This window comes from Bufo bufo, chromosome 7 (genome assembly GCF_905171765.1).
Source record: "Bufo bufo chromosome 7, aBufBuf1.1, whole genome shotgun sequence".
Taxonomy (NCBI): Eukaryota; Metazoa; Chordata; class Amphibia; order Anura; family Bufonidae; genus Bufo; species Bufo bufo.
The window spans coordinates 178093983-178108898 of NC_053395.1; the positions used below are offsets into that span (position 1 = coordinate 178093983).

General features: G+C 39.8%; 1 protein-coding gene across 2 annotated transcripts in view; it reads left to right on the top strand.

Moving 5' to 3' along the window:
• ZNF385B (zinc finger protein 385B) overlaps positions 1-14916 on the top strand; it is a 728692-nt gene that overhangs the window by 486970 nt on the left and 226806 nt on the right. For both annotated transcript variants that reach the window (XM_040440755.1, XM_040440756.1), the window contains exon 5: positions 11323-11465. In XM_040440755.1, coding sequence (XP_040296689.1) covers positions 11323-11465 — 143 coding nt within the window. The remainder of the gene's footprint in view (positions 1-11322; positions 11466-14916) is intronic.

Below are 14916 nucleotides of genomic sequence, written 5' to 3' on the forward strand. Positions count from 1 at the left end.
TTGGGAATGATATTTAATTTTTTGGGGATGTTATAAGGCTTAGAAGTTTAGAAGTAAATCTTGAAATTTTTCTGAAATTTTCAAAAACCCAATTTTTAGGGACCAGTTCAGGTCTGAAGTCACTTTGCAAGGCTTACATAATAGAACCCACCCAAAAATGACCCAATTTTTTAAACTACACCCCTCAAGGTATTCAAAACTGATTTTACTAACTTTGTTAACCCTTTAGGTGTTCTACAAGAATTAATGGAAAATAGAGATACAATTTCAAAATTTCACTTTTTTGGCAGATTTTCCATTTTAATATTTTTTTTCCAGTTACAAAGCAAGGGTTAACAGCCAAACCAAACTCAATATTTATGGCCCTGATTCTGTACTTTACAGAAACACCCCATATGTGGTCGTAAACTACTGTACGGGCACACGGCATGGCGCAGAAGGAAAGGAATGCCATACGGTTTTTGGAAGGCAGATTTTGCTGGACTGTTTTTTTTTGACACCATGTCCCATTTGAAGCCCCCCTGATGCACCCCTAGAGTAGAAACTCCATAATAGTGACCACATCTAAGAAACTACGCCCCTCAAGGTATTCAAAACTGATTTTACAAACGTCGTTAACCCTTTAGGTGTTCCACAAGAATTAATGGAAAATAGAGATATAATTTCAAAATTGCACTTTTTTGGCAGATTTTCCATGTTATAATTTTTTTCCAGTTACAAAGCAAGGGTTAACAGCCAAACCAAACTCAATATTTATGGCCCTGATTATGTAGTTTACAGAAACACCTCATATGTGGTCGTAAACAGAAGGAAAGGAATGCCATACGGTTTTTGGAAGGCAGATTTTGCTGTACTGTTTTTTTTTACACCATGTCCCATTTGAAGCCCCCCTGATGCACCCCAAGAGTAGAAACTCCCAAAATGTGGCCCCATTTTAGAAACTACGGGATAGGGTGGCAGTATTGTTGGTACTAGTTTAGGGTACATATGATTTTTGGTTGCTCTATATTACACTTTTTGTGAGGCAAGATAACAAGAAATAGCTGTTTTGGCACTGTTTTTATTTTTTGTTATTTACAACATTCATCTGACAGGTTAGATCATGTGATATTTTTATAGACCAGGTTGTCACGGATGCGGCGATGCCTAATATGTAATTTTTTTTTTATTTATGTAAGTTTTACACAATGATTTCATTTTTGAAGCAAAAAAAATCATGTTTTAGTGTTTCCATAGTCTGAGAGCCATAATTTTTTCAGTTTTTGGGCGATTATCTTAGGTAGGGTCTCATATTTTGTGGGATGAGATGACAGTTTGATTGGAACTATTTTGGGGTGCATATGACTTTTTGATCGCTTGCTATTACACTTTTTGTGATGTAAGGTGACAAAAAATGGTTTATTTAGCACAGTTTTTATTTTTTATTTTTTACGGTGTTCATCTGAGGGGTTAGGTCATGTGATATTTTTATAGAGCCGGTTGATATGAACGCGACAATACCAAATATGTTTACTTTTTTTTATTTATGTAAGTTTTACACAATAACAGCTTTTTTAAAACAAAAAAAAATTATGTTTTAGTGTGTCTCCATATTCTGAGCCATAGTTTTTTTATTTTTTGGGCGATTGTCTCAGGTAGGGGCTCATTTTTGCGGGATTAGGTGATGGTTAGATTGGTACTATTTTGGTGGGAAAACGCCTTTTTGATCGCTTGCTGTTGTACTTTTTGTGATGTAAGGTGACAAAAAAATGGTTTATTTAGCACAGTTTTTTTTCTCTATTTTTTACGGTGTTCATCTGAGGGGTTAGGTCATGTGATAGGTTTATAGAGCCGGTCGATACGGATGCGGCGATACCTAATATGTATACTTTTTTTTCCCCTATTTTTTACCAATTTTTTTTAACTTTATTTGGGGAAAATGAAGTTTTTGTTTTTTTTTACTTGAAACTTTAAATTTTTTGGGGGGAAAACTTTATTTTTTCAACTTTTTTTTTCACTTTTTTTTTTTTGTCCCACTTTGGGACTTGAACTTTTGGGGGTCTAATCCTTTACAATGCATTCCAATACTTCTGTATTGGTATGCATTGGCTGTATGAGTAATACTGTGTGTATTACTCATACAGCTTCCGGCCTGTGAGATCCAGGGGGCTGGATCTCACAGGCTCTTCACCGGAAGGCAGCTCGATTCCTCAGGAAGGCATTGCGCTGCCTTCCATGCCATCGGGTCCCCCCCACAGCCCCATGGGGACCCGATGGCACCGCTGACCACCGTCGCCGCACCAGAAAAAAAGGCGGCGGTGATCGGAACTATAGATGACGTACCGGTACGTCATGGGTCCTTAAGGACTTGGGAACCATGCCGTACTGGTACGTCATGGGTTCCTAAGGGGTTAATAGCTTTGCTTTCTCCTCATCGCTCTCTGCAACTCCCCCCTCATTACTCTGTAGAGGGCCGACACCTTCAGATTTATACTTTTTACCATTTATATAATTGAAAAACATTTTAGGGTTAGTTTTGCTCTCTTTGGCAATTAATCTCTCGGTTTCTAGTTTGGCGGCTTTTATTTGTTTTTTACATATTACATGCTTTCTTTTTGTCATTTATTGCTTTCTTTACAGTTCTATATATCCACATTGCTTTTTTCTTGTTCCTTAACATTTTATTCCCATAAGGTATGTACCTATTTTAAGATGCTTTTAAAAATATCCCATTTTGTGGCTGTATTTTTATTTTTGAGGACTTTGTCCCAGTTAGTTAGGCTTATGGCCTCTCTTAGTTGGCTAAATTTAGCTTTTTTGAAGTTTGGTATTTTTGTTCCTCCCTGAAGAAACACTCTTTCGAATGATAATTGGAAGGTTATTACCTTATGGTCACTATTTCCCAGATGTCCTCCAACCTGCACGTCTGTTGTTCTGTCAGGTCTATTGGTTAATACTATGTCCAGTATGGCCGTCCCTCTAGTCGGATCCTTAACCAGTTGGGAAAGGTAATTGTCTTTGGTTATTGCCAAGAACTTGTTTCCTTTATCAGATATACAAGTTTCAGTTTCCCAGTCTATATCTGGGTAGTTGAAGTCCCCCATAATAACCACCTCATTATGATTTTCCGCCTCATCTATCTCGTTTAGTAGTAGATTTTCTGTGGACTCTGGTTTATAATAAACTCCTATTAGTAATTTATTATTGTTTTTGCCTCCATGTATTTCTACCCACAGTGACTCCACATGTTCATGTCCCTCACTTATATCTTCACGGACTGTGGGCTTTAGACAGGACTTTACGTAAAGGCAGACCCCTCCCCCTCTCCGGTTTTGACGATCCTTTCTAAACAGACTGTAACCTTGTACATTAACCGCCCAGTCATAGCTATCATCCAGCCATGTCTCAGTTATTCCCATTATGTCATAGTCCTCCTCACACATCACTAATTCCTTTCTGTCATGTCCTTTCCGCTGCAGCTGGTGGCAGTTGAAGGATGGAACAAAGCATGTATGTCAACCTCAGTGAGCTGGACAATTTAGAAAACGTGCAAACAGCAGGTGGCGCTATACAGATAGATTTTATTGAATAACTCAGTGGCTATGCTAAGTTTTTAATTACATGCAATTACAAACGTGTTCAGATCCAGGTGCTGGTTTGAAATATGTGAAATATTTTTTGTGGGACAACCCCTTTAAGCAAATGCAATGAATATTTTACATTGCTCGTTTAGTCTGTTTCATTGCTTCTTTATTATTGTGAAATAGTAAGAAGCGTGGATGATATAGATCCTAAAATGTAGTATTTAATAAGATGTGGACAGCGTGGCAGCTTACTAGTAATGCTACAGTATCTCACACCACGAAGGTTATGGGTTAGATCTTACCCGTTCAGTGTCCACATGGAGCTTGTATGTTCTCCTGTATATACCGTAAGTTGCTAGCACAGTGAGGCAGTATATTCTCAATAGTAATCCTCAAAAGTCTCATTGCTCCACTTCCTTAGTCTATTCCATTGCTATAACATAGGAAAGTGAGGTTGTTCCACAATCCATTGGTGTTTGGGACTAAGGAGAACATGTACAAAGCTGTGCCCAATAGGCTGCCACTCTATAAATAATATAAAATAATAATAAAATATAGATTTGCATCTAAACACTGGAATGCCAGATCACACAATGGGGATTTACAACTAGCATAGCTGAACCTATGCAGTTATTATTTGTGCACTGTAATGACTGAGACAATACAGTAGGCGAATCTGCTACTATACGTCAATGGGAAACTCAACTCTGTACATTTCACCTGCTCATCCCTGCTACATCCACTGTATATGTATCATAAAACACAAACAAAAAGCAGATCGCTGGGGATGGGGGGGTGTCTGACCCAGGGTTGGACTGACTGGATGATCCTCCAGTGGACCCAGTCTCTGAAGCCATAGCAAGTCCCAAAGATACAAGAAAAAAAAAACTGTCAGGGTCTGACGACACAGAACTCGCACCTACAGGGATAGTGTAGCCCTAAATTTTTCCAGACCCACTATCCCTACCTACTTGCACATCCACCCTTTTCGGTAAGCCTACAACTGGTCGACGGCGAGGGAGCAACACACAAACAGGGAACAAACAAACAGACACAGTAAGAGCAGTCGTACATTACCAGGGTCAAAAGCTAGTCGGTCAATGAAGTGCCAAGAACGCCAGAAACAAACGAGAAAGCTAGACACGTCAGAAGTCAAAACCAGGAGAGTAATACAAGACCAAATCGCCATAAGCCAGAAAACGAAGTTACAATACCAAATCCAGAAGTCCACAGTCAAAGTACATACAATACTAAAAAGGAACAGCAGGGGGAGCCAGAGGAACAGAAATTCACCAGTACCTGTGCTCTGCATATATCTTCCTTTATACTGGGAAGAGGGGATGATGTTTTTACTACCTTACCCTGTTAATCAAAGTACAGAGGGCACTGCAGTTGCAGAGAGAGCTGAGCCTCTAGGTGTAACGGCAACGCCCCCATTGCTCCTAGAGGCTTATTTGCATATAGTAAAACTTTTTCACAGCAGTGCGGGCACATATGGACGTGGGACCAACACAGATACCTTCAGGTACAAATCTGCTGACAGATCCTCCTTAAGCTGCATTTAGGAGTTTTTATCTCCTTCCCTGCAGCTTGGGGTACTTCAGGTCATAGAGGGCTGTGTTTCACACCGTCCTCTCCATGATCATTTGGCCTCCTCTCTGCCTGCACTTGTCACATAGATCAGTGTCGGGCAGGTCAAGAGGGAAGTATGCAGATTCACAGCTCTCTCATTTAATTAGCAAAGTGCTGTATGAGTGCACCCCTTTAGTGTCCCCCATACTGCCCCTTGTATTGTAATGCCCCTGCAGTGCTGCCTGTATTATAATGTCCCCTGTAGTTTCCCTTGTAGTGCCCCCTGTCTAATGCCATCTATTGCACTGCGTGTATTACAATGCCCCAGTAGTGCTGTAGTGTTCCCCCATAGTGCTGCCTTTTTTATAATGCTTTCTGTAGTGCCCCCTGTATTATATTGCCCCCCCCCAGGTAGTGCTGCCTGTATTATTATGCCCCCTTTAGGGCTGTAGTGCTACCCCCATAGTGCCCCCAGTAATACTGACATGTATGTAAAAAATAAACAAATACAATTATTCTCCTGACTCCTTTTCTCCACTGCTGTCTGCAATGCAGGTGGCCGTGATGACATGACTGACCTTTTGTGCAGGGTCTCAGGGGGCACATGATCAGGAATGCCTGTATTAGGATCCAGGCTTTCTCGAGCCCATAATCGTGCCACCTGAGACCTGGCACAGAAGTTTGCGATGATGTCATTGTGACCTCTTGCACCTAGTGGCCTGGAGTCTATGCGGCTGAATGGCGGGGATGGGAACCAGAACATTCTATTTCCAGGACATGATTACGGGGGCGGCCATCTTGCCTGAGCTGTTTTTAACAGCATTTACAAAGCATTTAAAGAATTACTTTATGGCAGCCAATGGTCAGGAGGGGACCTCATTGACTTCTCCGGGAGAGTTCTCTAGGCATGCTTTGTGACCTGTGCAGAGGTCATTGTATAAGGAACGAATAGATAAGATGTGACAATCACCTATTGTAAATGGATGAGTGTGTTATCTACAGACAGAGATGCTGTCATTCTAAACATGCCTGTAATGATAAGGAGATAACTGCAGTAAAGTGATCTGTACAGACCAAGAAGTGGGGCTTGTTATTAGTGGCCAATGTGAAAACTGTAGGATTTTATGTTTTGTTGTTTCAATAGAAATGTTTACATGAAAAATTAAAGATAACATCAACCAAAATTCTTTAAAAAATGTTTAACCCTTAGAGGACCTTGCAATTTTCTGTTTTTGCATTTTAGTTTTTCACTCACATAGCCTTATGAGGGCTTATTTTTGGCGGGATAGGTTGTACTTAATATTGCACATGATGTAGTGGGGAGATGGAATAATTCTAAATAAAGTAGAATTGAAAAAAAAAATATGCAATTCAGCCACAATTTAATTGTTTGTTTACGACCTGTTACCTTCATTCTCTTTTTCTTGCATTTTAATACTTAAAAAAAAAAAAGTAAAAACCTTTTTACATTTTTTTTCATTGCCATATTCTGACCCCTGTAACTTTTTTTTATAGTTGTGTATGGAGCTGTATGAGGGCTAATTTTTTGCGGGGCAACCTGTACTTTTCAGTGATACCATTTGAAGTGTGTGTGACTTTTGGATTATTATTAAATTTTTGGGGGAAGTGACAGAAAATGGCAAATTGGTCTCTTTCTTTCGTTACGCCATTTGCCGTATGAGATAAATATTGTTGTATTTTAATAGTACATGTATTTTTTTATGTGGTGATGCCCATGATGTGTATTTTTTTATTGGTTATGTATTTTTATTTTGCTTTTGGGGAAAGGAGGGTGATTTGAACTTTTAGATATTTTTATATATTTTTATATTTTTTATTTATTTATTTTTTTACTTTTTTTAAGTCACTCTGGGTGACTAAAACTGACAATCATTAGATTGCACATTGTGTTCTGTGATGGCTAAATAGCCATCATGGAACACTTAATTTACAATATACCAATACAGTGCTGCCTCCTGCTGGCCTGTATTGGTATATTTCAGTAATAGCTACCGAAGCCTGTTTGAGGCTTCGGGCTATTACTAAACCGTACCAGGTTCCCCGATCTCAGCTGGGGAACGCTGTTAGAGGAGCTGTAGTGCGCGGCTCACACTTCCATTTGACCAAGGCATCTATGGGGTTAACTGTATGCGATCAGCCATAGGGCTGATCGCATACATCCGCTGCAGGTCTCTGCTGTTTGAAACAGCAGAAACCTGGCGTCTACGGCACCCGCTGCACGCTTGAGCGGGTACCATCTTTAAAGTTATGATATCCAAGGGTTTAACATAAAAACATGATTTAAAAAATAGGTCATTTTCTGAGTACACCTTCTCTTTAAAGGTGGAGGAGTATACAATAAATTCTATATGCCTTGATTTTCAGAACTGAAATATTTGCCATAAGTGCTTGTCTTCCATTCCGTCCCTTGTACGGTATTGGACCTGAATACTTGCTGCGGTCTTTTTTCCGGCCAACACTACCGCACTTAATTTCCATTGAAATGTAATAATGCCGGATCCGGTACCAAGTGTTCCGGAAATTGCCACATCGGATGATACCGGAAAGACGGATCAGGTATTTCAATGAATAAGTCTAACAGATCCGGATCCGGGAAAAAAAAGATATCCGTTTGCATACGGATTTCCGGATCCGGCAGGCAGTTCCGGCAACGGAACTGCCTGCTGGATTCTAACAACGCTAGTGGGAAAGTACCCTTACTGAGACATGCAGTTCAGTGGCAGAGGATGAAACAACAAAGAGAGGGGGGCAAATGTAACTAATTTTCTGCTAATGCATTTTCCATTTTCTTCCAAAGCATAATCATATTTTTAATGGAGTAAAATTGCTAATACCTATTATTTTTCCTTTGCTATTTGCAAAGCAGTTATGAAATGAAAGAATCCTGTGATGAGCAGTTAATTATGCAGAACAATTTCTATCCACAATGCACAAATTTCATAGGAGCTGAGTGAAATGGAAATGTACAGTATTTGTTGAATACAAGCTCTGCTTTAAATTTAAGGTATTGAATTCTGCTAGGGAAGCCAATTACATTGCATTATTTTCCCTGCTATACGAGAATGTCACTGTAATGAATGTTTCAGCTCTTTTATATTGTTTGATTGCTTACGTTTTATTCCAGTAGTTACTTATAATTAAAGTTGTGAGTCGCATCCTAAATATAGTGCGTTCTTTGTCTGAAAAGCCGAGGGAGTTGTAGATGCATTTTCTTCCAAGAATAAACCAATCAGCACTTTGCTAGACTCATAATAATCTCCCTTTCGGGAATTCTCATGCTCCAAGAGGAATGCACTTGTTTACAGGTTGTGTGGCATAGCGAATGCACTAGAGGTAAAGATTTGCTAACAATGGGGGAGATTTACTAATCAAAATTTACCTAAATTCTGCCACAATTTGCACCAAAAAACTGATATACATACCTGCCACCATATTACATTTTTTTAGACCCATATTTTGCCTTGTTCCAGCGTAGAAAGAAAGAGGGCATGGCCTGCTGGAAAGATGTCGCATGATGTAAGATCTGACAATGTAAACCAAAAGTGTGCCCAAATTTTTGCCTAAAATTCAAGTGCAAAGTAAGCCATCTAATAGGTGGTATGCGCACCAGATTTACCATTCAGCATCAGCCACTGCAACAAATCTGGCACATTATTTGACTGTGATGTCTAAGGGGTTAATGTATTATCTTGCAACTTTTTTGGTCTACTTTTTTTTTTGTGTGTGGGTTGCACTTGTGTTTTGTGATACATTTACTATATGTATTTAATTTCTACTCATATCCGTTTGATGAGAATGTACCTATATTGAGTGTTTATGAGCTGTCAGGAGTTCAGATATGGGGACTACAAATCAAGCCTTAAGAGCAGCTCCCTGGTGTGATGTAAAGCAGACAAAATGGTGTGCTGATATACTGAAAGTGTAAGGCTACTTTCACACTCGCGTTTGGTGCGGATCCGCACCGATAATACAACCACATGCATCCGTTCAGAACGGATCCGTTTGTATTATCTTTAACATTGCCAAAACTGATCCGTCTTGAGCACCATTGAAAGTCAATGTAGGACGGATCAGTTTTCTATTGTGCCATATTGTGTCAGTGAAAACGGATCCGTCCCTATTGACTTACATTGTGTATCAGGACGGATCCGTTTGCCTCTGCATCGTCAGCGTTTTGGTATCTGCCTCCAGAGCGGAATGGAGACTGAGTGGAGGCAAACTGATGCATTTTGAACAGATCCTTATCCATTCAGAATGCATTAGGGCAAAACGGATCCGTTTTGGACCGCTTGTGAGAGCCCTGAACGGATCTCAAACGGAAAAATGCCAGTGTGAAAGTAGCCTAAGCTGTAGAACAAAAATCGTTGAAAATGTTTAATGAAGACAAGTTGAAAAAAGGTTTTTAGTCAAAAATGAGTAAAATCACTAAAAAGTTATAATTTCTTCCAAAGGTGCTCATAGCCTTTTAGGGCTATATTGCATTGTATGGACCCATACTGCACCTTCCTATGCTTCTAATTTTAGAAGGAGGCTAAAGGAAGTTTTTGCTCTCTCTGCTAACCATAAATTCTATGGTGAAAAATAGTGGAATATCCGAAAATGTGATTGACTGTGTGTAAGGGGTAAGCTATTCAAAGGAATATCTAAAACACCAAACTTTTTTATTCTTATTAAAATACAGTACCAGGGGGCAATACAAATTCTACCAAAAATAAAAATTTAAAATGTATCCGTATGCTGTCTGCATCTGTGCGGTTGTGTCATAAACCCACCTGTCCGGGCTTCATCAGCGAGATCTCCAGCTTCTGTGCGACTGTTCCAGGAGAAACGTGCTGCTAAGTGACACCCCCTGGTAACATAACAGAGTCCTTAGCAACAGGATGCAATGTTTTTTCTCCCCGCGGCGGGAGTGTGCTGGAGGAGACTAGCAGTGGGCTGACTGCTCAGCTGCTCTATTCCTGTGTGCTAGTGTTCTGACTACTAGGTTCTGATCCTGGGACTAGGTGCTCTATTTAAACCCTTCCTGGCCATATACCAGTGGCAGTGCCAGTGATAGTCTTGTTTAGGCCCACTAGCTAGGTTCGTGGTTCTTTTATCTTTTGACCACTCTCTGTCTGGTATTTGATCTTGGCTTATCTTTTGACCACTCTCTGTCTATCATTTTTGTACTGTGCTGTCCACCTGATTCTGACCCATTTTGATACGGCTATCCCTGTGTGTTGTTTTTGTCTCTCGGTATTTGTCTATCTCTGCTTCTTAGTAGCATAGGGACTGTCGACCAGTTGCGGTCTTGCTACCTAGGGCTAGAAATGCAAGTAGGTAGGGAAAATGGTCTGGGTTTCAGGTTAGGGCACACTGTTTGTGTCTGTTCCTACCTACAGGCGTTACAGGCCATTCTGCAAAGTATAGAATATGTCCTATTCTTGTCTGTTTTGCAGACAAAAATAGGCATTACTACTGATGAAAAAACTGTGAAATGCACACAGCCGGTATCAGTATTTATCAGTTTGCAGACAGCAAAATGAATACAGTCATGGGCATGAGCCTAACACCAATATCACACTGATGTGGAAAGTTTCATATTGAGAAACATCTTAGGTCATTATGTTCTGAGAGATCACAGGTATAGACTTTTCAGGAAACTTCCATTAGCTATTCTGGAAATCCTGGTATATGGTCAAAATCCTATACTACTGTATGTGTGTCATGCAAATTTGCTTTCGAATTTCTTCATAAAAAGACAATTTGTCCAAAATACAGTTATCACAAGATGTAAGTTGGTAGCACTTTAAATCTGCTTAATAAAAAGTAGAAAAGGTCCAGCTTCCAATAAAATTTGACTTTTCTATATTTAAATCTGCTTTAGATTAGAAATAAAAGCTTTCTTTTATTTCCAGAAACAGTGCCACGCTTGTCCATTGGCTGTGTCTGGTATTGTAGCTCAGCTCCTTTCAGTTAAATGGGGATTTTTTTTTTTTGGGGGGGGGGGGGGGGGAGTACAGTAGACCTTTTGTTTCTAATCTTGTAAAATTCCATTAACCAATTTTTTAGACTGATTTATCCTACAGTACAAAGATTCGTACATCTATTAGCAACAAAATGTTATTTGTAAATATATATATATATATATATATATATATAATGTAACTATTTTTTATGTCACCAGGTAGCACATGTCACACCACGGCTCTCCCCACACTAGTTCGAACCCCAAGCCTAGTGGTTCAACCGTCCTTGGATGTGAAGCCATTTGTGTCATTTCCAATGGAAAATAGTCCGGCTGTTGGACTCTTCCCAAACTTCAACACGGTAAGTCTACTTATTGTTATGCAAGCTTAGAGAGAACCAGTCAATGTAAAGACTATGGACAGCTTTTTTATTATTGCATTCTGCTTATTCTGGACTAAAAATCATATTTTCTGTTGCTCTTGATTACAATTTTCATGTTTTTCCTCTACCGCACGACTATTGCTTCTCCTTCTCAGCTGCTCTGACAGCTTGATCTGTAGCCCTTATCTCTTCACTCCTGACAGCTCATAAACACTTATTAAAGCTAAATTATTATCAGTTTGACAAGAATTTAGCTTAAATGCATGTGAATGAGCTGTTAGGAAAGTACAGATAAGGGCTATAGATCGAGCCGTCAGAGCAGCTCTCTGACAGATTCACAAAGAAGAAGAGGCATCAGTCTACAGATGCAGTGAAGCTGAAAGATGTAGAGGAAAAACTATTGACAAGTTTTATTAAAGAATTTTTTTTAGCCCAATATAAGAAGAATATAATAATAAAAAAAATACCTCCAAAGGTGTTCATAGCTTTTAAAACAATAAACTGTGATACACTGTATGCAGCTTCAACATGAAAACCCTGACAGTGCCTAGCTCTCTTATTTGCCCCACGATCCATTTGAACATGATAATCTAGGCTTTTTCTTGGCTGACATGACCTAAACTATACCCAATACAACTCTTTGAGCCCTTCTTTCTTCTAATTTCTATTTCATATGTATTGTCAAGCATTAATTATTTATAGTTTACTTCCCTGATAAACATGTAAGGCATTACAAACAGGGGCGTAGCTATAGGGGAAGCAGGGGAAGGGGCTGCTTTGGGGCACGAACTCAGAAGGGGTCCTCCCAGGAGGAAGACAAAAAGGTTTTATTGTTAGGGCCCCCTCAATAAAATATATATAGAGACACTGTAGGGAATGGACAGAGCGGCTGGCAGGCCTCATCTGAGAGAGAAATCTTTAGATTGAAAGGGGTAAATCCTTCTAATATGGTCCAGTGATTGGCTGGGCGGTCACTTTTCTGTGTCAAGAGGCACCAGAAACTACAGAAACTGGTGGTGGACCTGGGAAATAGTGAAATGTGAGCAGAGGGAATTGGCAAGTATTACTTTTTTATTTTTGTAAAGTATTCTCAGCCTCTTTTTATCTTAATAGCTGGGCAATCCATTCGCAAAAAGCACCTCTGGCTCTGGAGTACTCGATCTTACTAGAGCTGAGCGAATTTTAAAAAAATTTGGTTCGGCCAGTTCACCGAATTTTTCAAAAAAATTTGGTTCGATCCAAATTTATTTCTGATGAATGAGTTAAAAAACGTCTATTTCTTGGCTGCATAGAGCCTTTATAGTGGTGTAGAACACTGTGCCTTGCAGTACCACGCATAGGGAGTCTACTGTGGTAAGGTAATAATACTGTGGGTCAGTATGACATGCAAATGACAGGTGTCACTCTTAAAATCACTGCACACTTCACTTATTTGGGCAGTCACGGGGCCAAAACTGACCAAGTGTGAACTCAGCCTTGCAGAAGAAGCGCACTCCTTTTACACCGTCGTCAGCTGATTCCACATAAATGTCTACAGAACCTGTTCTATTAAACGTTTATACAAGTAGAGCCCCCCGACAGAGTAGAGAGGGTATCAGCAGTAAGTTTGTGTTGACATCACTGATTATTTTGCCCTTCCTATGATCCGTCAGAGCAATAACCCCCAAAAACAGATCCTGTCTGTTGAGCATCCGCCTTCACTAGGTCAGCATTTGGTCAGTAATTAGAGATGAGCGGACACCTGGATGTTCGGGTTCGATGGGTTCGGCCGAACGTGAGAAAAAAGTTTGAGTTCGGGACCCGAACTTGACCCGTACTTGACCCAGAACCTGAACCCCATTGAAGTCAATGGGGACTCGAACTTTTGAGCACTAAAATGGCTGTAAAAATGTCATGGAAAGGGCTAGAGGGCTGCAAATGGCATCAAAATGTGGTTAAGAGCATGGCAAGTGCTCTGCAAACAAATGTGGATAGGGAAATGACTTTAAATAACATAAAATAGGTAAAAATAAAAAATAGGAGGACGAGGGCCATATGGAGTAGGAGGTTGAGGAGGCGGTGGATGTGGCGGTGTAGGTGGAAGCGTGTAGAGGAGGAGGTAGCCTACACTGCTTTTTGGTTTTAATTGTTATTTTTAAAATTAGGGTACACCCCAAAACATTGGGAAATATAACCTGTGATAACCCCCTCCAGTCATGCTAAACACACATTCAGACAATACACTGGTTGCAGGGCAGGCCAGCACCTCCAAGGGGTAAAGGGCAAGCTCAGGCCGTGTGCCCAATTTGGAGACCCAGAAGTTGCAGGGGCTGACCCCTGTCAGTCAGTTCGTGTAGGCGTGTGCATACTTACTGCCCCACCATGTCGCACATCCCCGTGATGTTCACGATCCAATTTGATATCTGCTCTATCAACTTTCGATGTTCTTTTATGCGCCTACCATGGTGATCACGGGTGGCGGAGAATCAAGGTTCCAGGCCATAGAGGGAGCGTGAGAAAGAGAGACCACATCCAAGGGAGGATACATTTTTTCAAATTTAAAATTATAGAGTTGAAATATGGGGGAAATTATTAAAGCATAAAAGTGTGACAACTTTTCAAAGTTTAAGCATTGAATGAAAGGATGTGGCGCGCATTAATTACTGAATAATTTATTAAATTTTATTCCCTGTACCTATGCATGGCAGGTGTTAATTCACGTCTAAAATTGTTTAATGTCAACCCAAGAATGTAACAGAAAAATTATTGGAATTTATTAAGCTGTCAACCAGGTAGAGGAGGGGTATATCACACCCAAAAATTGGTGAATTTCACCCAAAAATGTAACTGACAATTTTTTTTTTTAACGATCTACTAGGTATAGCAGTGGTACTATACACCCAAAAATTGGTGAATTTCACCCAAAAATGTAAATGACAATAAAAAAATATAAAAAAAATGAAAACCAAAAACCTGTGTTGGCTACCTCGTCCTCCTCCACCGCCTACTAGGTATAGCAGTGGTACTATACACCCAAAAATTAATGAATTTAACCCGAAAATGTTAATGACAATTTTTTTTTTAACCAGCCTACTAGGTATAGCAGTGGTACTATACATCCAAAAATTAGTGAATTTCACCCGAAAATGTAACGGACAAAGTAGTGAAATGATATAAAATAAAATACGTACAAATAAAAAAATAAAAATTTGATGGAGTAGGAGTTTGAGGAGGCGGTGGACGTAGCAGTGTAGGTGGAAGCGGCGGTGGAGGAGGACGAGGTAGCCAACACAGGTTTTTAGTTTTAATTATTATTTTTTTTTATTAGGGTACACTCTAAAAGAGTGTGAAATATCCGAAATACAAGAATGAGCAATTGCGCTGCAGTATAACAATGGCTGGTTAGTGCCGGTATACATGTCTATTCTGCACAAGGTACGGACAAGTCCTG